This window comes from Vigna angularis, chromosome 1 (genome assembly GCF_016808095.1).
Source record: "Vigna angularis cultivar LongXiaoDou No.4 chromosome 1, ASM1680809v1, whole genome shotgun sequence".
In the NCBI taxonomy this organism is placed as follows: Eukaryota; Viridiplantae; Streptophyta; class Magnoliopsida; order Fabales; family Fabaceae; genus Vigna; species Vigna angularis.
Window position 1 is genome coordinate 15,640,942 of NC_068970.1, and position 21,453 is coordinate 15,662,394.

The following is a 21,453-nucleotide window of genomic DNA, read 5'->3' on the forward strand; positions in this document are numbered from 1 at the left end:
TTGTTAGGATGTTGTAATTCATAACTAATATTTTGTATTTTAAGACGTTATGGCTGACTCGGATTAAATGGTTGTGGAAAATCTACCCTTCTTATGACAATGGGTTGTTGAGAGCTACCTATTCCAGATCACATGGATATTTATCACCTTACCAGAGAAATTCAAGCCTCATGTCTGCATTCGAGGCTGTCATAAGCTGTGAAGAAAAAAAGTTGAAATTGTGTCAGAAGCTGAATGATTTGTGATTTTAATTTGAAGGCCCTGTATATTCTTTATCACATGTACAAAACAATAATTATTACCGTTAAAATTATCACAAATGTTGATGTATGAAATTGTTACATTGAACATGAACATTGTTAAATTGACATCTCTTAATTTGAATCATGTTTATCATTATTTAAAATGTAATATCTACTTTTAACTACTTAATTTAATTCTAATCGCTATGAAAAACAGCTGCCTTAAAAATAGTCAAAATACTAGTATTAGAAATTTGATAAGACTTGCCTGTCAAATCTTGAAAAACAGAGTTATTCAGTTATCGTGTCATATAGAATACATTTCAGTTTAATACATCGGATCTGTTCGATACTTTCTGTTACGCCTGATTGATTGTGTTTTCCTTTGTATGCATTAAAAAAAAGTCACGTCTGACTGTTTTTAATCCTTCCAAATAATAAAATTAAAAACTGAAAATAACACACAACATCACAAGGACAAAAATGTTGTTCAAATCGACTACTCTAACAAATGATTTTCATAATAATCATATTACTAGGTTTTTTTTTTTCAAATGGGACTAATGGATCTGCCAATAAGAAATCCCCCCTCCTTCATTCCTGAATCTATATGGTAATTGGTAAAACAAGAGAAAAGTAAAAATTACAAAAAAAAACAGTGAATTTCATACATCTGTTAATATTAACGAAGATACAATGACAACGTACGCCAGAAAAAAGAAAACTGCAATCTGTATGAAAAACTTGGGATTTTCCCTCATGTTTGGTGAAGTTACCGCCCTGAAAAGCAGAAATTGAATTCTATTACAAAATCGTTCAAAAGTTCACCAGGGTAAAAAATAAAATCATGAGAGCAAGTCCAAGCAATAGAAGACAGGTCCATGACAGTTTCTGAACTGATATTGTGACTTTGTCTGATAACTCGACCACAACGTTACCTAGCAATTCGTTGGGAGAGTCGATGAAAAGGTAAGCTTTGTATGAACACAATGCCTGGTCCTGTTAGAAGAGCTGTGACCGCATTGTCACCCTGCAATTTTCGATATCACGATCATATATAACACATTCTAGAAAAAGTTATGGGTGTTAGAAGAATCGTGTTTTAAGAAAGCAATGCATGAACATCCAACCAAGGAAGCATTATGGTCACCGTGATGAAAATGCGAATACATTGTACTGTCCTGTACCATCTTTGTCATTATAGCATAATTGCCTACTGTCGAGGATCTTGTGATCCGTGTGTATTAGAATTTTATGGATGGGTTGGATCCCTATCCTGTAAACTACACCTCACTTTGAAGACACTCGATTGGTTTAGCAATCAATGCAAACTCTCAAGTATTGCCAGCATATATATGCACAGACAATTGCGAAGTTTACAACCGAAGTTGTCAGCTGGCAAAGTCTTTTTCAATAAAGAATAACTTTGAAATTGGAAGCAAATCCTACCATTATCAAGGAGGAATGGAGATACCATTACCAACCAGGCAAAGTTCATGATCCCCCACAACATCAATAAAATATTATCCCGCTAGGTGAGGGTCTTTCCTCTTCCAAAAGTAATTAAAGAAACTACTTAATATCAGTATTGATTGAATACAAAATGCTTGAGCTGTAAAAGCTACTTACCCCAAACATTGTCCTTCGTACAGGACCATTATATTTTATTTGGATATTGACCGTACTTGTCACAGCAACAATGGAAGAAACATCAACAGCTAGAACTTCACCGATCTCAAGATTTTTCTGTACAACTAACAAGAGGACAGAATCCAATAGAGCGCCCCAATGAGAAATAACGAAAGAGTATGATGAAAAAGAAAAGAGAAAAAAATTCAAAGCAAAAACTTAATAAAATTGACATTAAAACTACAATGATGAATTCCGGAGGAGCTGAGAGTTCCAAATGGAACAAGAGAAAGACTTTATAATGTTTAGAAGAAAAGAATACCAGATCCACCCGCTAATATGAAAGCAAGCCCTTGGCCAGATAGCTTCTGCCTCAAGAATCCCTACAAAAAGAGCATATGGGCTTAGAGAAATGATATGGAGGCATGCATGACAAAGAGGCCTGCCCAATTGGTTTGACAAAAAATTCTTCGCCTATTTTCACAACGCCATTTTTTGTAATTATTATTAGTCAAAACTGAAACTGAAAACAAAAAATGTTTTCTCAAACTAAAAGGACTCCTAACTTCGAAATTTCTTCTCCAACAGAACACCTCTAATCTTGAATATGTTTATAATAAGTTTCAGGGCTTATGTTAAAGAAGATAAAACCGGAGAGTTATTATTGGAAAAGAAAACATTTATCACATTCTAAATACAAACGTCATGTATTTCCTTATTTTTTCCAATATAAACTTTAATTTTTATTCCCATAACATCAACAATTTTAATGGAAAGAAAAGTGGTAAATAAATTTTAGGCTGAAGTTAAGATAAAAGTGGGAAACTTTTATTGAGAAAGGAAACATTTAATACATTGGAAACACAACATTCATCTATGTCCTAAGGGCTGATGCAAATAAAACTGTAATTTTAGGAACTTTGACGAAAAATATTAAAAAACTCTCAAACAATAACTGGTGGTAGATTATACAGTAACACACAATAACGAAGCAAAGAGTTAAAATCATAATTTATCGGTTTTCTTCTCCATACAATGGATATAATAAACTCATTAATGAATGCAAATGCAACCGAAAAATATCGATCACGAATAAGAAATTGAGTATCAATCGCAAGAAGATCCGTCAACAGACAAGTAATGCATCATAGGGACATCTCCTATCATTGTTGATAATATCTTTTGGTACAAAAAGAATTCAATGTAGCATTAAAGCGTACATAGGCTGTTCATATTGGAGTTCAAAACCAATGTCCAATTTTGAAATGTATCAAAATAAAATAACCGCGACCAAAAGGAAAACTACGTGGGCTGCCATGCAATTGATACCAAGTTAGTAACAAAGACAAATAATTATAGGAAACATCCCAAATATCTCACCTCAGCACTAGCAACAATATTTCGTCCCCTCTGATCTACTATGTTGCTAACCTTCACATCACTGACAGAGCACAGAAACGCATCTGGCTACAGGGTGCAGAAAAATTCAAAACAAGGTTAATTTGTATTCTGTTTCTCAGATTTAAAAGAAAATTCAACAACCAGTAAACCTGTAGATCAAATTTTAGAATCTAAAATCAAATTTAACAACAACTGCAAACAAATTGGTTATACCTGACACAAAATCTCTCCGTTGAACATTGCCAAATCAATCTGTATTTGAATAACTAACAGACACATAAGCATATATACATATAAATAGAAATCCAGTCATATATATACCAATATTTATTTCAGATGATGACTATTGAGACTTAAAACAAGGGTAACAATAGTTTGAAAAGGCACATAAGTACAAACCGGAAGAATTCTTGCGAAATATGGTGCAGCAATTCCAACAAATCCTTCACTTGGTCCAGAATTGTGAAGAACAATGCTAGTTATTGTTTTGCCAAATAACCACTGCCATACACCCACTTCATTTTCGGGAAGGTAGGCATTTTCCATTTCAATGGATCCAGACATAAAGCACATGGAACCTACAAGTAAATAGCATACAGGTTCCATTAAAATATTGACAGGTGTGATCCACACAAATTGTAACTTAATCAATAATACAGACACAGATGTGGGTCAATTTATTGCCATATTGTTATCAATATGCATTAAAAAATATTATAACGAGGACTACTAGGAAAACAAAATAGCAAAAAACTATCTGTACAGCTCCACTCCCACAAAAATTTACTTCTTGGTAACTCCCTACTTGATGATACTCCCTTTAGAAGAATTAGGGAGAGATAAAACAGTCACTAACATGCTTATTGGCAACAAACAGGTCATAACAAAATTTAAGAGCAAGGGATTCAATTATTCATTTTTCAAAACGCCTTTCAGTATGACATTTATCAGGTACTTACTCAAACTATTTTTAAGAAATGCTAACACACATTATTTACTATTAGCTAAAATTTGTTACAAACCATAAATTATGTAGGTAACTTCTTATTTAATGAACCTAGCTCCTAATATTATAGTTTTTCGATAAATTTTAGTTTATAATAAAAAACATGTAAAAAGGTGTACAGCTAGTACTAAATATTTTAAGAAATCTAAAACAAAAAATTTAGAAAAAAAATATGAATAAATATTTGCAAACAAAATATATAGGTTATTTCATCCACAATTGTTTAAGAGTCGTGAGCAGCAGAGGGTGGGGTTGTTAAATATACACGGCCTATCCCCATAATGAGAGAGGTTGTTTCCAGGATTTAAACGCATGACCTCCAAGTCATAAGGCAGCAACCTTAGTGTTGCACCAAGACTCACCTTCCACGGCAATGTTCATTATTATCCATAAATCATGTTTGAGTCAGTTTCATATGCAAGACCATGCACTTAATATTTTAGCAGTTTAAAATGACCGCACAAAATTTTATCCAATACCCTGAGAAGAAAGATCATCAAGGAAAAATTCAAACCCAATGAATAAAAGTTCCCAACAACTTACCAGGTTTTGCGATGATTCTTTCCTGTGGCTTCAACATTATCTAACAAAAACCAGATGAAGAAGATGATACAGTAAGTAGACAATATATAGTTTCCAAAACATTGGCATTTAAACTTTAGATTTTCACATATACCTGAACCACTTGAGCTTCACCCCCTAAAATCTGAAAAGGTATAATTGCATCTTGCGGGCTCTAAACAGCAAAACATGAAAAGAAAACACCCTTGATAAATAATGCTTACAAACAAAATATATGAATAAATATACTGAGAAACCTTCCTTTCTCTTAGATTTGTGTGTTAGAATATCTACTACGCTTTTCCATTTTCTAGCATCAGTACTGCAGGTTTTTTGTGTGGTTAACTTCTTATACTCAGCCATTTTACTGAAAACTGTATGCATGATAATAAAAGTATTTTACATTCCTTACAAGTACACCAAACATCAAACAAGGTCTTTTTATATAATATCATTTTGCATGTTCCAGAGGAGTTTTGTTAGCAAAGGCACATGGACCAAAGGAGTAAACTATCATGATCCAGGACTCAACTAAAGTTAGTCAATCATATAATGAAGCCATCACATCAAATTAACTAAATAGCAACCTCAATTGCAAAAATATAGCAATATTTAAAGATACAAATTGATCTAGAGTACTCCAATTTCACAAATTACAACTCTAGTTGAGAAATCATCAATGCATCTAACATATTAATTTATAATTCAAGCTGTTCTAGAATCAAGACTAACAATCAATTGATTAAAAGGGAAGTTAAAAAAATAAAAAAGTATTTTTTAAGGACAAGAATTGATGCAAGTACCTGATAAACATAAGGCTGAAAAGGTGTTGAGAAAAACGGTGCAGCCATGGCTAGGGCACAGGGGTTACTTTGAAGTCACTGGAGACAAAGCCAGCCAACTGGAAACATATTCAGGAAAAAATCAATTGAATTTTTATTTAAGAACACATTTGAATTCAATCATGCAACAATTCTCATGTCTGGGTACAAGTTTATGATTGACAATTAATAAGTTTATCAATAAGTTTCTGATTTAGTGTGCCTTAAAACAGAGTGACAAGGTGTCATTTTGGAACAAAGCTGTGGTTCCATTTTCAAGAGGTGAAATAGCTCCTGAAAATCACAAGTCCAACTGAGCCTGCACAAAAACAATTCTAGGAGCGTTTTGGCCCGTTGGAGGCTGATTGGATCATTAACTTGTACGATCCTACAAATTAACACTCAAATTTGACAACCTTTATAGTGACAATCGTCATCTTTCTATTAAAAATATTCAATAAATAGCCAAAACTTATTCTCCTTATCACCTCTGCATCAGCTTTTGCACCCCAAACAAACATCTTACGCTTGGTTCTTAGTCTTCAAGACTAAACAAAACAAAAACGGCTCTCTTTTTCTCTCCAAACAACTTCAAAGGTGAAAATCACAAGCTATTGTTGAATTATTGACATAAAAATGTAAATTATCACTTCAATTGCAAAGCATTGGAGTAAAGACCTGAAGTTAGGAAGGACACAGGGAAATAACCAAATAATCACTGAAATTCAAAAACCTTAGCAAGACTTTTAATTGCAGACTGCATCAAGTGACGCGGCCCAGTCAAACCACATAAAGCACGATTGCAAACAGCACCCAGTCAAATCTAGCGATATCATGAACAAGCCATGTGGACAAATAAGAACCCCAAATCCCGAAAGCACTTCCCTACAAGTGCATTTCAATTAGATGTTCTAGCCCACTGATCCATCCACTTGAGCATTTTCATCAAACTTTCTTCCCTCACAATTGTTGCTCCAGAACTAACCAGAAAAACAAACCCACGAGAATTAAGAAGTACCCATTAACATACAGAACTTACACATACTTCTCCTTTGGGTGAAAAAAAAAAGTAAACCCTAATACATAACAAAAACTATACACCGGAAACATAGGATGCACCTGATTCAACAAGCCTAATGAAAGAAAAACCCAATGTTGTGCCACAGCAGTAGCTGCAGCACCTTTATCCGGAATACCTACTCTCAATTAAATCCTTGAGACAAAAATTGTAAAAGTATAAAACAAAAAGCCCATTGAAATTAATAGTCAATGGAGGGACTAAAAAAAGAAGAACAATATATGCAATTGAATATTGCAGAGATAAATCTCAAATTGAAAATTTTGTTGCGAAACAACTTACTGAATAATAGTTTAAACCCACCCGAACACGGTCTCAGATCTGGTTGATAAATTGATTCCCTTGAGCAAGCGAGTTTGATTCAAAGAAACATGATATACATTGCCTTATGGGGGATTCTGCTGTGTTATGCATTTATTTTCCCTTTGTTTCAATCCAGAAGGAGAAAGACCTTTTTCTCCTCAGCTGGTGACTGTAATGTTACAATTTCTGGGGTACACGTGTCTTTCATGCTGATGTGGCTTGTTTCTATTGCCTAGAGTGGTCAATCTTAAAGTAAGATCAATCCCTATTGGTTAGCGTGATCAATTTAGGTTACCAGAAGATGCACTGTTTTTTACCGGCTAATTTTATGACTTAGGATAATTTCATAATTATTTATGTGAATTACAACAATCCCATAAGTGTCTTTTGAAAAATTCAATTCAATCCCATAAGTCGCAATTGATTCTTACAAATTTTAAATGAGTTGTGATTACAAAATAAAATGTTAGTTGTTAAACAAGTAATTTAGTTGGATCAAGTTTAATGTGTATATTTTATTATTTATACGATTCATACAAAAGATGAATTTTTTTCATGACTAATTTTGTGTTTACTTTTTATTAATATTATTACTTGATAATATATATATATATATATATATATATATATATATTGAAATCACACCATCTCTATACACAAAATAAGTAATCTCTCCACTAAAATTATGACAAACTTTTAATAATTTATAAACAGAAATGATTATTTCATTCTATCAAAACTTTTTTACTTTTTAAACACATTTCTTTCGTAGTCATTTTTGCAAATTATCTTTTTTAATTTTTAGGAAAAAACTAATTTATGTACACTAAAAATGTGCATCAACATTTAATATACATACAGAGAGAGAAAAAATAGTTTATAGGTTATATGTGATAAAAAAAATATAGATTGAAAGGAAAGTTAAATGTGTAATAAGTGTAAATAAAATTAAAGTATATTGTTTATAAAATATGTAATTCATATCAATTACACTGGACTAAATTACATTAAATAGCTTGTAAATTTTTTCCTTTTTTGTTTAAATATGTGGATACTTAGAAAATAGTTAAGAATAATAAAGGTGTTTTATAAAATAAACACTATGATATTTTATTATTAAATAAGTTATATATAAATAAAATTATATTAGAAACAAGTTTATTTTATAAAGCCTATATTTTTTTATAATCTCTTTATCATCTCTGTGAACTCATGACTCCACATTTCATCTCTTTCAAAATTCAAGCATATCTCTATGTTTCTAGCGAAAACGAAAATATCTCTAATTAATTAGTGTTTTTGATATATAGAGTAATTTCAATTTTTGTCTTATTCTATAGTCAATTTTTTTTTATTGGGAGGCACGTGAACTTTTTGGTTTTTCATGTGGTTTAGAAATCCTTGTTTCTATTCTGATTCTAAGGATGTGCTTTCATTATCAATCTAAGCTCTCTTTGTATTTTAGAGCATCTTATGGGATGTAGAGTTTAAGAGAAAATTGGAGTTAAGAACTCTATCAGAGGTAAGAAAAACTAGTTTTGATATTTGTATTCTTATTTCATAATTGCTGAGTTGGTATTTGTGATTTGAATGTTGAATTGATGTATTACATTTGTGATTTGGTGTTTGAGGTGTTGTTAGTATTATTATAGAACTTAATTTTTATATTGATTGGTGATTTCGGAAATTGAATGGAGAATAAGTAATTGAGTTTGAGTACTGAACTGTAACAGTGTTTGTAACGGACTTGTATTTACTAAGGTGTTTCGTAAAGCATAAAGATGCCACTGCAGTGAATTACACAAACTAAAATGCACATTTTTCATTAATATATGTCGTGGCGTTGCGCGATGTGTAAAGTGCTACGTGAGCATGAGTGTTTATCTTCCAATAAGCTTTAGGAGTTCCCAATACTGGATGCTGGTAGGGTGTCATTGAACACTCACTTAACACTAAGCTTCTGAGTTGAGAGCGTCAGGTGCCCTTCCAACACCGTAAGGTGGTAACATGTTTTGTATAGTATTTTGTATTTTTGCTACTTTTCTTTGCAGTCGTGCTTACTATTTAAGTAATTCTTATGGTAAGAATACTACAATGAGTTGGTTCTGTATAGATGTAACAATGACAAAAACTGAAATGAGATTATCAAGACTATACTCTAGTTGGATTCATATGGATGAAAATAACTAGTTGTAAGAGTCTAAAAAAGTTCACATCTAGAGTATCAATAGAAGTCAAACTCATGAGATATAAAATTTATCCTATCATACTCTATAGATCACGAGAAACCCGAACATGTTATAATTATAACTCTTGAGAAGCATGCATGATGGAAGATGCATGATCTTAGGATACTAGTCAATATAACGTTCATCCAAAGGTTATGTATATAATTGTTAATGTATGAATGGATTTTGAAAGCCTTATGTTTGATTGAATGTTGTGAGAAATTCTAATTAATTTTTATGTATTTATAATATATTTTATTTTTATTTGAAACTTAAAAGTTTTAAATCATTTATAGTTTATCATGTATGTTGTATGTGTGATATAGTTACATGTTTGTCATTATCTAATATTTCATACATGTATAGGATAATGAAATGTTGGAAAAGAACAATTTTGAGGTTGGTCAATGGAAGTTATGTGTGTTGATAGTAGTATAAGTAGAGATAATGTGATGTATCAATATTATTCTTAATCTTATTTTGAAATACACTTGAAATCTTTATATTTGGAGATTATACATTATCTCAAGAACTATATACTATATGTACTATATGATCGCTCGGTTACCAATAAATTCGATGGTTGATCATCCAACAATGGTATAACTGATAATTAATTAGAGCAATTAAAGTCATTAATGAGTATAAGAATAAGAGTAATAAAAGTCATTAATGAGTAATTAATGAAAATAATAAAAATCATTTATTGGTAATTAATGAGTCAAACATAATTGTAACCCATGGTTTATAAATATATGTTTAACAGATCAGGTAATTAATTCTGATTACTCATTTTTACCATAAAATTATTAAGTAAAATCTTTAACTTGAAGGTTGGAATATTTCCTACCCGTAACTCTCATACTAACCGAACGATTCAAAAAAATTCAAAAGTTATACAGTAACTAAAGCTTAGGAACATAAAATTACTTATACAAAGAAACAAATCCTTAATCCTAAACTGAAACACTGTACACCTTTTGAAATATTCATATAATTGTTCGATAATAATATTTATAATTATATAATTAATAATATTCATAATTCTAGATTCACAGAAACAATCATTAAGAGTTGGTATAAATTGATTAGAAGAAATATTTTATTCATCTAGTTTATTGTTTCAAACATTATAATCACTTATAACCATTAAAAATTTCAAACTTTTTGTTTTAGTATGTTAAAGCAAATTTTTAATAAATTAAAATAACTCTATCTTTATAAAGAATTTAAAATCTCATGTTTTAAGACGAGTTAATTGATTAATTTAATAAATAAGTAAAGTTGACATGTTAAAACACTTTCAAAAGGAGTGGTTTGAAATCAATGTAATTATCTTAATTTTACAAAAGCTTAAAATAATTCAATTCAACCTCATTTAAATTTCTGTCTTTTAAAAATAGCACAAACATTTTATTTTTCTATTTTTTTTAAGTAAAATCATCTTATTAAGTTATAATAAGATTTTATACCTGATCACCTAATAAAAATATCTATGAATGATCCCAGAATCCACTACTATGGTCTAAAAAGGCATCTTTTGTTTGTTTTAAGGTTTCACTGCAATACCAAGGAAAAAACCAATTATTGTTTAATCTGTAAAATGTAGCAACATTAATTAATAAAAATTTGAAGTCAAATAGTATAAAATAATAAAATTGGTAAATTAATTAATAAGAGAAGAAGAGAGAAAGAAGTTACTTGTGTGATGTGTGATGTGTGATTAATTAATAAAAATTTGAAGTCAAATAGTATAAAATAATAAAATTGGTAAATTAATCAATAAGGGAAGAAGGGAGAAAGAAGTTACTTGTGTGATGTGTGATGTGTAGGTAACTTTTAGAGTTAGGACAAAAAAAAAACATAAAGAAATGCATGGCAGAAGAAAAACAAAAACAAGTGTCAAATGAACAACACCAACATAAACGCTCGTTCCAATTCCTGACTCGGATTCTATCAGACTCAGCGTAGAGTCGGTTGACTCAGTCTCACACAGCACACACCATCCCCAGAAAAACCATTGATTATTTATCGACTGACTTGGTGGCAAACTCGGCGCGGCGGAGATGGCGTTGTTGGAGGAGAAGCAAGTGGAGGAAGAGTTATCGTATCCGATTATGGTGGCGGAGCGAGTTCGCTCGACGGTGGACGAAGCTGACACATTCAAAGTTGAGTGCTCGGAGGTGTGGAAGCAGGTCGATCGCCTCCTCCAAATGCTTCGAACCCTCGTCCGCTTTGCCACAGCCACCAACACCTCCGATGCGTCGCCGCCACTCTACGAGCGTCCCATCCCTCGCATCGCTGTCGATACGACAAAGAACCTCGATCGCGCTCTCGCCCTTGTACGCAAGTGCAAGCGTCAAAGCATCCTCCATCGTGTTCTCAGTTGATATTATCATATGTATTAAGGGTAAAAAAATCATTTTCCTTCAACTCATCGCAAATATTTTTAACACAACGAGTGATACCAAAAGGAGGTATCTCGCAAATCTCTTCAATTTCGTCGTCACAAATCCGCGAAAGTGAACAGTACTATGGTTTGGATTCAGCGCTCGCAAACCCACATGAACAGTAAAATCTGTTCATGCGAACACGTAAAAGTCTTTCCTTTTTCCAAATTAAATTTAAAAAAATTCTAACATCTACAAAATTGGAAGCAAAGATAAAAAATACGATTTGCTATATGTTTATCATTATTGAACAAAAACATAATTCCCATTCTTATTCTCTTTGCCACATTATTACCATATCTTTAATTTTATCGATTTTTCACAATGCTATTATAATGATTTGACATATTCTATTAATTCTTTAGAAAATATACTCGAATTGATTCGAAACTCATTAATGTAGATGTTGTAATTAAAGTAAAAACTAATACAATTCATTGAAAAAATATTATTAAATCTTAATAATAAATATCTGTACAACACGTCTTCCTACAAGATTATACGGAATCCAGATTTTAGACGAAAAAAAAATCTTAAGTGAGGTTTTAGAAAAAAAAATGCTATTGTCATATGATCTTATAATTAATTTTAGAATAATTAATTTGAATGCGATAATAATCACAATGATACTAATTTAAATTTATAGAATGAAACAAAAACTTTTTAAAAATATAACGGAAGCACGAATTTGATCCCACCTAAAAAAACAAAAACATTTCAATAAATAAATAAACAAATGATGAAAATGATTTTATTTTCCACAAAATAAGAAAGAATTTTAACTCGTAATGCAAGGTGGGTCTCACCTCACCTCACCTTATTTAGTAAGAGAATGTAACTTTCATCACAAAAAAGAGTTCTTACAGAATGTGCTTTTGTTTCTTAAATTAAATATAAAAATCAGGGAAAATAGTAGTTGACTGCGAATGGAACAAGAAGGCTTTGTTCTTGCCCTGATTCGGCAATCAGCACCGTGGAAAATCGTAACAGTTAATCAGCCAAAGCGGTTCCGTTCCGAGTTGTTGGACATTCCCGTCAATGTACCCTGAGATCGGCGCCGGACTTTACCAGATTCCGATCCATCGTCTGAATTAGGTAAACATTTTGTTCTCTTAACCACATCCATTTAAACCGCGCGTTCTTATGGTAATTAGCTTCACGCCACTTCACTCCATGCATTATTCTCGATATTCACCTGATTCCACTTCGCATTGCATGCTTAAAAAGGAAAGATTATCGGTTAATAAGTATTGCTTGATTCTTCGCACGTAATTATTATTATTATTATTATTATTATTATTATTGTTGTTGTTGTTGCTGTTGTTATTAATTACTAATTTATCTTGTGTATTCTTTCAAGTGAAACAGGGATTAGAATTTGGTATTGGTGGTGCCATTCGTGAAAGCATTAAGGAATGAGATGAAGAAGGTCTTCCAACAAACTACTACTTTCATCCGGATTCTAGAGTCGTTATGGCGTTGCTCTGGGAACAAAAGTATTTGGCGAAGATTCTTTGTTCTGGTGGCTATTTTGACTGTATCTGCTTTTGCGTTTCAGACGCTTGTGCATACTTATTTAGTTCTACCTGACAGACCCTTTGGTTCTGATCACCGAAATGATTATTCATTTTTCCAATCCTCTAGTAGTTCCCTACAATCCGGGGAATCTCTCAAAGGAGGGACACCTCAAAAGGTTCACCTCACTCCTACTAACTCCTTTATTTCACCTGACGAGTCTAGCAAGTTAATCGAATCATTCTCAGTTGAGCAAGAGAATACAAAACTAGAAGCCCGAGTTCAAAAGAAGACTTCTGGAACTGCAAATAAAAAGGACAGAAATCTCGCTGATGTGACGAAAGGTGGAATGTCTTTATCCTCTCAAAGGCATGTTCCTCCTAAGCAGGTAGAAGTTGATGAGACTGAAAACTAAATTTTTGATTTTAAAGTATGATAAGGAGAGAAACCACCAATAATTTTCTGAATGTATATGTATATATATTTCAGAAACACATATGGCTGTTGCCACCTAACGAGGCCCTTGTGCTAGCAAAGAGGGAGATCGATCATGCCCCTTCAGTTAATGAAGATCCTGATCTTTATGCTCCTATTTTTAGGAATATTTCTGTTTTCAAAAGGTACTTAGATTTTTTTTACTATGCAGACTTATTCACCTTCTTGTTACTCAGTTATGTCATGAATTGCTGGTGTTGTCCATTGATTTATCTGAATTTCTCCAGATGATTGAATAAAGATGGAAAATGTGCTCTAAAGTGAGCAAGGGTTTTTACAACCTTAATTTAATCCAAAGTGCTTTATTATCTTAACTCATTAAATGATTTCAGGCAGATACACCTAAGACAGATTGCAATACATGCTTGAACAAATATTGTTCAGCAAAATAAGCTTTTGCAATTTGGAAATTAGATGTTGTTGTTAAACTGTGAGATTGTAATCCAATTCCCTCAACATAGTTTTCTCTTCTTCATTTTGAGGGAGACACCTTCCTTATTCCGTTTAAAAATCCTTAAATTTTACACTTTCGATTGATGACTGTTGTCGTTTGACTGTAGATGCCATACAAAACTGTTAATTAAATTATTCCATGAAAGCAAAATAAAATAAAATAATGGAAACTACTAGTCTTTTATAAAATCTTACTTCCGTATACCACCTTGTCTGTGTTAGAAACTGCTTGACTTAAGAGTGTTTCCATTTATTGTTTTTTATGACTGATGGATGTTTCCTGCACCCAAACACTAGTATGGTTTTTGTATGAATGAATTCTTGTTGGCTCATTCTCAACACAATTCATGTGTCTAATGTGGGTTGGGTTGAAGCAAGAAATTCCTGCTTTCTTGTTTTGTACTGTGATTACTATATGAACAAATGAATATGTTAAATTCCCAAAAAGTAGTGAGATTCAGATTTAATCTTCAATTGATAAAAGGTTGAACCATTTTTTGAGAGAAGGGTTCAAGAGTCATTGCGCATAATCTAAGACAACTCTGAGCTTCAAAATGGTTTGGATTGATTTCCTTTTGCTCTGACCTGTTTTTTGAAATTTGGGTTGCCTTTTCATTTTTCACAGACTAGTCTGATGATATTCTCATGGTTCTTAAATAGTGGTCTTGTGTAGTTTGATTATGTTTTCAATAAGTTGACTACATTTGGAATATGTTTTATGTAGAAAAATAAATTGTGATATTGCTTTTCTAATAGAACGATGAGTTACAAGATAAAAGACATTATAGATGTCCTTATAATATAAGATGAAGCTCATAAGCCAAAGGCTACATGGGATTTTATGACAACAGAGCATTTTAAGCAAGCATGCTTAGATGAAGTTTTAACGGAGAATGTAATATAGTCTCTCTTTCAAGAAACGGTGGAAAACTGTTATATTCCAATTTAATATGAAATGTTGAAGGACATTTGACAAGGACTAGTTGAAAAATAAATGGGATAACTTTAAGAAAGAATGAGAGACGTATTAGGATTGGGTAGCGTGAATAATGTTGTATATGCTCTAAATGAATGTTGTAAAGAAAAGCTGTTGGTAGATTATATCCACATGCAGGAAATTCCTCCCCAGGTATGATGGCAATACCCATAAAGGACTTCGTTTTAATTATGAATTAATCACATTATTAAGGATGTAGTAAATGGAAAATTTGAGTGGTGACCTTTTTATGGGTATTGCCAAACCCAAATAACATAGATGAAAATTATGATTGTGAAGGCTGTTGCTATCCATGATTTGAGAGTGGTTGTCTAAATCTAGGTGAAGGTATAGGGAATTATAAGTAATCTTTAGGCGGGTTAATAAGTGGTTGAAAAAGTGTTCAGACTTGACCGAAACTCTGACATTTTAGTACCTGGTCATGAGATTTCAAGTACTGAACGAGACAAAATAAAATGAAGGAGGTTTATTGAAAATATTAGGGTTATGTGGATATACTTGAGTGGATGTTACCTATTTTTCCATCAATTATTGGAGGACTGAAAATGTGGAGAATTCAGCTAAGCCATGTATTAACAGCCATGTCTTCAACTTAACCATTTCTTGTAAACCCCTTGTACATAGATTATAAAATCTTGGGTCTAACAAAATAACGTGAAGAGTTAAAAGACAAGCGCAAGGATATGAAACTTGACATGCAGCCAAGGACATTATAGTGTCTAAAATAGAGCACACTGTACAGCGGATTGCTCATATAGAAGAGGAGTTGTAGATGTCATATGTTCTCTAACAATAAGAAATTAAATAGATACAGTTAATGCTTGCATTTTCCAGGTTGGATTTTTATTTTATGTAAATACAATTTATCAACACAAACCAAAGGAGTATAGAACTTACAGCTTCACATTAGAAACATTGTATCAATTGTTTTTCTCCCTATCATTCGTCGAATTCATCTATATTATTTTGCACCATCTCCTCCCAAACATATCTCTTTGGCACACAACTTGGCTATATTTCTCATTTTGTCTTAGTATATCCCACTTATTTTTTTCCAGCTTATATTGCCTTTCACATTCTCCATGGAATTGGACTATAGCAGCTTCCTCCCTTTCTATGAGATAGTGGTTCCATCATGTTCTCCTTTATAGACTTCACCCAAGCATGTTTGGATAAAATGCTCAATTGTCTTTAAATCCCATGTGTCTTTGCTTATGAACGTTATTATATATTGAAGGGGTATCTACAATGCCTTTTTTCTCGTTGTTATCTGCTTTTCTATTATACTAGAAATGCTATAATTTATATTTTCACTTCAAACATATTATAAATAACTACACGTTAACAGTGTAATTGAATATGAAGACCAATATTTCAAAAACAGTTAAAAGAATAATGTTTTGTATGGTTGTAAATCACAATTTATCTATTTTTCAACTTTGCTAACATTAACCAGGACATCAACAAAATTTGAGTAATTACTAATTACAAAGCAAGCAGTTTTTCTTTTTTCTACTTCTAAAACATAAGGAAAGATGATTTATAATTACAAAAAAAAGCCATTTTAATTTATAATTGAAAAAAAAGGTTTCCCCAAGCATTTGATTAGAATTGGTAGGATTTATTGCTACCAACAATTTGATTGGCTACTCAATGTAAAACAAAAAAACAACTTTGTACCACAATAACAGAAAGAACCTATGGCTAGATAAAATTGTTGAGAACTATGGCATAGAAGAAAAAGTTGGTGACAAATTCGAGAGAAATGTAAAACTGTCAGTTATAGATTGAGCATAGGTGTTCTTAACACAGAAAACATTTGTATGCCTTATTTACGAGGTAAAAAAAGTAATCAACTAGTAACTAACTACTAACAAACTAATAACTAATTCCGAACTAATTATATCTCTATAATTTCCCTGCATGCTAGAAGTGCGAATCAGCTTTTAGAGTTTGGGATCAACAATACCATACATCCTAACAAGAAGAATTGTAATGAAATTGTCTAATGAAAAATGAACAGAAGTTCATTGTAAATGAATCATTAGAAAATTAACAATTTGAGATGGGTCAACTTGCCACCACCCACATCAGTAAAAAGCTGCTTCAAATTGGGCTTTATAGGTCTCCAAAGAACAATGTAAATTTGAGGAATAAAGCTTAGCTACCGAGCTCAAGCTCAAGTACACTGTAAGGCTTAACTATGCAGAGGCATAAAAACAAGGATCAATGCCTAACCATATATGGTAGAAGCTACCCATGCTTCACCATATACTACAAACCATCAATTGCATACGAAAAATATGAGGACTAACAGCCCAAGACTGAAATAAATATTTCAAACTTAACTACCATGGGCAAAAGCTTCCATCAAATCCATCTTAAGCTGCAAACTAATCCTTTTCATAAAGAACTGAAACGCTTTAAAGAAGACTAAAGTCAAACATGGGAGCATAATTTTAACTTTGCCAAGTGACAGAAACAGAGATATCAGGCCAAGAATGAACATTGAAATCAAATCACATCACAATGACCATTTGGCCTCTGTATGGTAATGTTTTCTTCTTCTTCTTCTTCTGCTTCAAAGGCATCTTCAAGTCTGTAAAACTCGAATGAGAACCATAAACAGACTAAAAACCTTAAATCTAAGCTCAGCTTGATGTTTCTGCAATGTATTGAAACCATAGCTAGAAAGAAAAGCATAGAAAGCATAAATTCATCATATATTCTGAAGACTGTAGTAACAAGGCTTTGACTTTAGAGTTAGAATACTAGATCAACTACCTTGTCAAAGAAACACTTAGCCTAATTTTTATCACAATTATAGTTAATAATTATAAATCCTTTGAAATTAGAAGTTTGAGAGGTGATTTCTGGTAACATTAATGACTATGGTCCACTCTAATTGTCTAGTAAATATTTTGGTTGACCATGTCTAAAATTTTAATATCTTTTAAAGCAGGTTTAAACTGTTGGATTCTTTTAGGACTATTTCCACTAAGTTTGCTATCTTTAAGTGAAGATTGAATGAAGACTTGGACAACTAGTTTAGCGATTTGATGGCTGTAACTTGTGTTTCGGTAATTTTATGATGGCATCATGCATATGCAAATGGATATTGCTTCCTTAAATACAAGAAAATAATCCCTTTACCTGGTAAAATAAGCATTTGATACTATGATCTTCACAACTCTTTATCAAAATTACATCAAGCTCGGTAATTGTTGATGAATGGATTGTCTTTGGTTGTACTGTACCTTTGGTATGTAAAAAGCATCATCTATATCGAAAACCATCTTGAAACAATATTGTGTCTCAACTTCAGGAGCTATGAATTGATGGAAATGACTCTTAAAGTATATATATACCGTGATGGATCAAGGCCTATTTTTCACAAACCACCCCTTAAGGGAATTTATGCTTCTGAAGGATGGTTTATGAAGTTAATGGAGGAAAATAAGCAATTTGTCACCAGGGATCCTGAAAAGGCTCACTTATTTTACCTTCCATACAGTGCACGCCAAATGGGATTGGCACTCTATGTGCCTGGGTCACATGATTTAAAGCCATTATCAAACTTTCTTAGGGACTATGTGAACATGATTGCTGCAAAGTATCCCTTTTGGAATCGCACACACGGGTCGGACCATTTCCTGGTTGCTTGCCATGACTGGGTATGGGGATTGTATCTGTTTTCAGTTGGATTGATAGATTCTGATAATTTGATTTTACTAACTTGATAGCTACTCAAGAGTATTAGTATTTCTAATTCTTATATTTCTATGTCTTCATCCTTTACTTTGATTTGATAGAAAAGTGAAAATGAAATTCTTTAGCAAAATTAACTTCCAAGTATCTTCGATAAAAAAAAAGGATGTATGCATATATTAGATGGTGGTGATCATGATAAATATATAAAATTATAACTACGATATGAAAGATTTAGCTAGTATGAGTGCATAGCATGACAATTTCAATTATACGTGTGTTTACATGGCTGACGAACAGTTTTTTTCTCAATGTTTCCACCTATTTATTATAATTTAATCTACATTTCCTCCTTAATGGCTTTTTAGTAAAAAGAAAAAAACATTGAAGCAAACATTCCTACTGGATGCCTTAACCAGCTATTTTTTTGCATTCTTCCTGCAGTTGGTCAAATCCCTTGTAGATATTCCAATTACACTAAAACAGTATATCTGCTTCTTTTTTTTTTATAGTTTTCTTTTACTTGAAACATATAATAATGCACGTTTGGGACATGACAGTCTGCATCTTACGTCTTTGTTCCCGGAAGTTTTACAAAGATATCTCTTTATATGCATATACCCACGAATGTTATTAGTGATTTCAAACAAATTATGCACGGATAAAGTGGCATGCATAGCCGACAGCTAATTTGTGGTCAACATCATATTGACTGTGTTCATATATATATATATATATATATATATATATGTGTGTGTGTGTGTGTGTGTGTACACACACGTGTGTATGTATGCATGTATATCTCTTTTGCAAAATAGTCTATTCAGCATTGTTCTTGCTTGAAAGCTTATCAATTTCATTCATGAGTTTACTGCGTTAAAGTCACTGGCTTTTTTAATGTCGTATTTTCAAAACTGATATTTGCAGGGTCCTTACACTGTAACTGGACACAAGGAGCTAGCAAAAAACGCCATAAAAGCTCTATGTAATGCTGATTTGTCTGAAAGAATTTTTGTTGCTGGAAGAGATGTTTCCCTACCAGAAACTACCATTAGGGTACCAAGAAAACCTCTGAGAAATCTTGGTGGGAATAGAGCATCACTACGTCCAATCCTTGCTTTCTTTGCTGGAAGCATGCATGGTAGAGTGCGCCCTACTCTCCTTAAGTATTGGGGCATTGGAAAAGACGAAGACATGAAAATCTACAAGCGTTTACCTCTAAGAGTTTCCCAAAGGATGACTTATATTCAACACATGAAATCAAGTAAATATTGTGTATGTCCAATGGGCTTTGAAGTTAATAGCCCTAGGATCGTTGAAGCCATATATTACGAGTGTGTTCCTGTTATCATTGCAGATAACTTTGTCCTTCCTTTTAATGAAGTTCTGGAATGGAGTGCTTTTTCTGTGGTGGTGGCCGAGAAGGATATTCCCAGGCTGAAGGAAATTTTATTGTCCATCCCCATAAGAAAATATCTTACCATGCAAAATAATGTGAAGATGGTACAGAAGCATTTCCTTTGGAATCCTAGACCAATAAAATATGATCTGTTTCACATGATTTTGCATTCAATATGGTTCAACAAGCTGAGCCAGATTCAAACTTAGCAAATATAGAAGTCATTTTGGTAAGAGTTGTTTAATTTGATTGCACAAATCTTGTTTGGACGAAGTCATATAGATGGTATAATGCAGCACTTCAACAACCTTTTGTTTCTTATGGACGGGGTTGTTCCTGTATAAAAGCATTGATTCATTTAATGTATTAATTGGGTCGAACTATAATAGATGTTTGATTATGAGCTAGGTACATGTTTGATGGTATGATTGGTTCACGGGAAGTGGAGGGTTGGTGAGGAGAGAGAGGATAGGCTTTTTAATTTAATGTTTAGTAAAAAAAAATTAGAGAATGTGGAAAGGAAAATATAAATGGGAGCTAAATCTCCTTTTCTTATTTAAGCCTCTTTTCTAATACTGGTATGATTTATATAGGAGATACGGTAGTTTATAATTTGATATTCAAGTTGTCTTGATAATTTATCTTTTCATGATTATTACTCAAGTATGAACCTAAAATAAGTTCTGCTCCATACACAATAATAAGAAAATTAGGTATTTTGGTAAACATGAGTGTAAAATGAATGTAATGTGCATATAGCCAACATTGACACATTTGGGTCTTCTATTCATACCCTAGAGTCTTACATTCTTTCATTTTTCTCGTGCTGATAAACAATACAGTGCATGTTTGGAATATAGCTACGTTAAACGTAACTAGTTTTCTTTGTAAAAGTATTAAGAATGTTGCTTCTCGAGATGTATTGGAAATTGAAATTTTCCCATTCAAACAGGATCAAAAGAAATTTAAACATGCCAATGAGTTCCATTATAATTCTGTTACTCCATCATCCTCTAAGGGAGTTATGATCGATGCAAGGATAAGTACTTCGGAGGTTACACCAAGTTTCACCATTAAAACACATGTTATGTACAGAAATTTCTTTGAAATTTGACATTTGAAAAAGGTGTAAGTTTTATATTAGAAGTTGATTTTGTAAAATTGAGT

The 21,453-nt window shown here is 32.4% G+C and overlaps 2 protein-coding genes across 7 annotated transcripts; one reads left to right on the forward strand and one right to left on the reverse strand.

The window, feature by feature from the left end:
• Positions 1–818: 818 nt before the first annotated feature.
• Positions 819–7,188, reverse strand: LOC108326471 (uncharacterized). 3 transcript variants are annotated; one of them, XM_017560108.2, is made up of 11 exons: positions 7,042–7,188; positions 5,643–5,740; positions 4,955–5,014; positions 4,822–4,861; positions 3,672–3,850; positions 3,486–3,524; positions 3,252–3,338; positions 2,194–2,254; positions 1,872–1,996; positions 1,181–1,272; positions 819–1,022 (listed from the first exon to the last, which is right to left on the reverse strand). In XM_017560108.2, the coding sequence occupies exons 2-11, from the start codon at positions 5,688–5,690 to the stop codon at positions 908–910; spliced, it is 846 nt and encodes a 281-aa protein (XP_017415597.1). In that variant the 5' UTR covers positions 5,691–5,740; positions 7,042–7,188; the 3' UTR covers positions 819–907. The 3 variants fall into 3 exon arrangements, with proteins under 3 accessions (XP_017415597.1, XP_017415519.1, XP_017415667.1); XM_017560030.2 differs by having other exon boundaries at positions 7,021–7,177; XM_017560178.2 differs by lacking the exon at positions 7,042–7,188 and adding an exon at positions 6,394–6,617.
• A 5,379-nt stretch (positions 7,189–12,567) lies between these two features.
• On the forward strand, positions 12,568–20,693 carry LOC108322000 (probable glycosyltransferase At5g03795). Of its 4 annotated transcripts, XM_052869949.1 has the most exons (6): positions 12,568–12,814; positions 13,088–13,622; positions 13,724–13,854; positions 18,505–18,853; positions 19,815–20,151; positions 20,245–20,693. In XM_052869949.1, exons 2-6 carry the CDS (start codon positions 13,140–13,142, stop codon positions 20,493–20,495), a joined length of 1,551 nt encoding a protein of 516 aa, XP_052725909.1. In that variant the 5' UTR covers positions 12,568–12,814; positions 13,088–13,139; the 3' UTR covers positions 20,496–20,693. The 4 variants fall into 4 exon arrangements, with proteins under 4 accessions (XP_052725909.1, XP_017409435.1, XP_017409427.1 ...); XM_017553946.2 differs by having other exon boundaries at positions 13,080–13,622; positions 19,815–20,693; XM_017553938.2 differs by having other exon boundaries at positions 12,569–12,814; positions 19,815–20,693.
• Positions 20,694–21,453: the final 760 nt, after the last annotated feature.

What these genes read in the sequence shown, in the direction of transcription:
- LOC108326471 (XM_017560108.2), bottom strand. Translation starts at nt 5,690, where the DNA reads ATGGCTGCACCGTTTTTCTCAACACCTTTTCAGCCTTATGTTTATCAG. An exon ending in ATTTCGCAAGAATTCTTCCG is followed by an intron (nt 3,525 to 3,671) that starts GTTTGTACTTAT and finishes ATTCAAATACAG; the next exon opens with ATTGATTTGGCAATGTTCAA. An exon ending in CTCTCCCAACGAATTGCTAG is followed by an intron (nt 1,023 to 1,180) that starts GTAACGTTGTGG and finishes TCTGCTTTTCAG; the next exon opens with GGCGGTAACTTCACCAAACA.
- LOC108322000 (XM_017553946.2), top strand. Translation starts at nt 13,140, where the DNA reads ATGAAGAAGGTCTTCCAACAAACTACTACTTTCATCCGGATTCTAGAG. An exon ending in GGCATGTTCCTCCTAAGCAG is followed by an intron (nt 13,623 to 13,723) that starts GTAGAAGTTGAT and finishes TATATATTTCAG; the next exon opens with AAACACATATGGCTGTTGCC. An exon ending in TGGTTGCTTGCCATGACTGG is followed by an intron (nt 18,854 to 19,814) that starts GTATGGGGATTG and finishes TGATATTTGCAG; the next exon opens with GGTCCTTACACTGTAACTGG.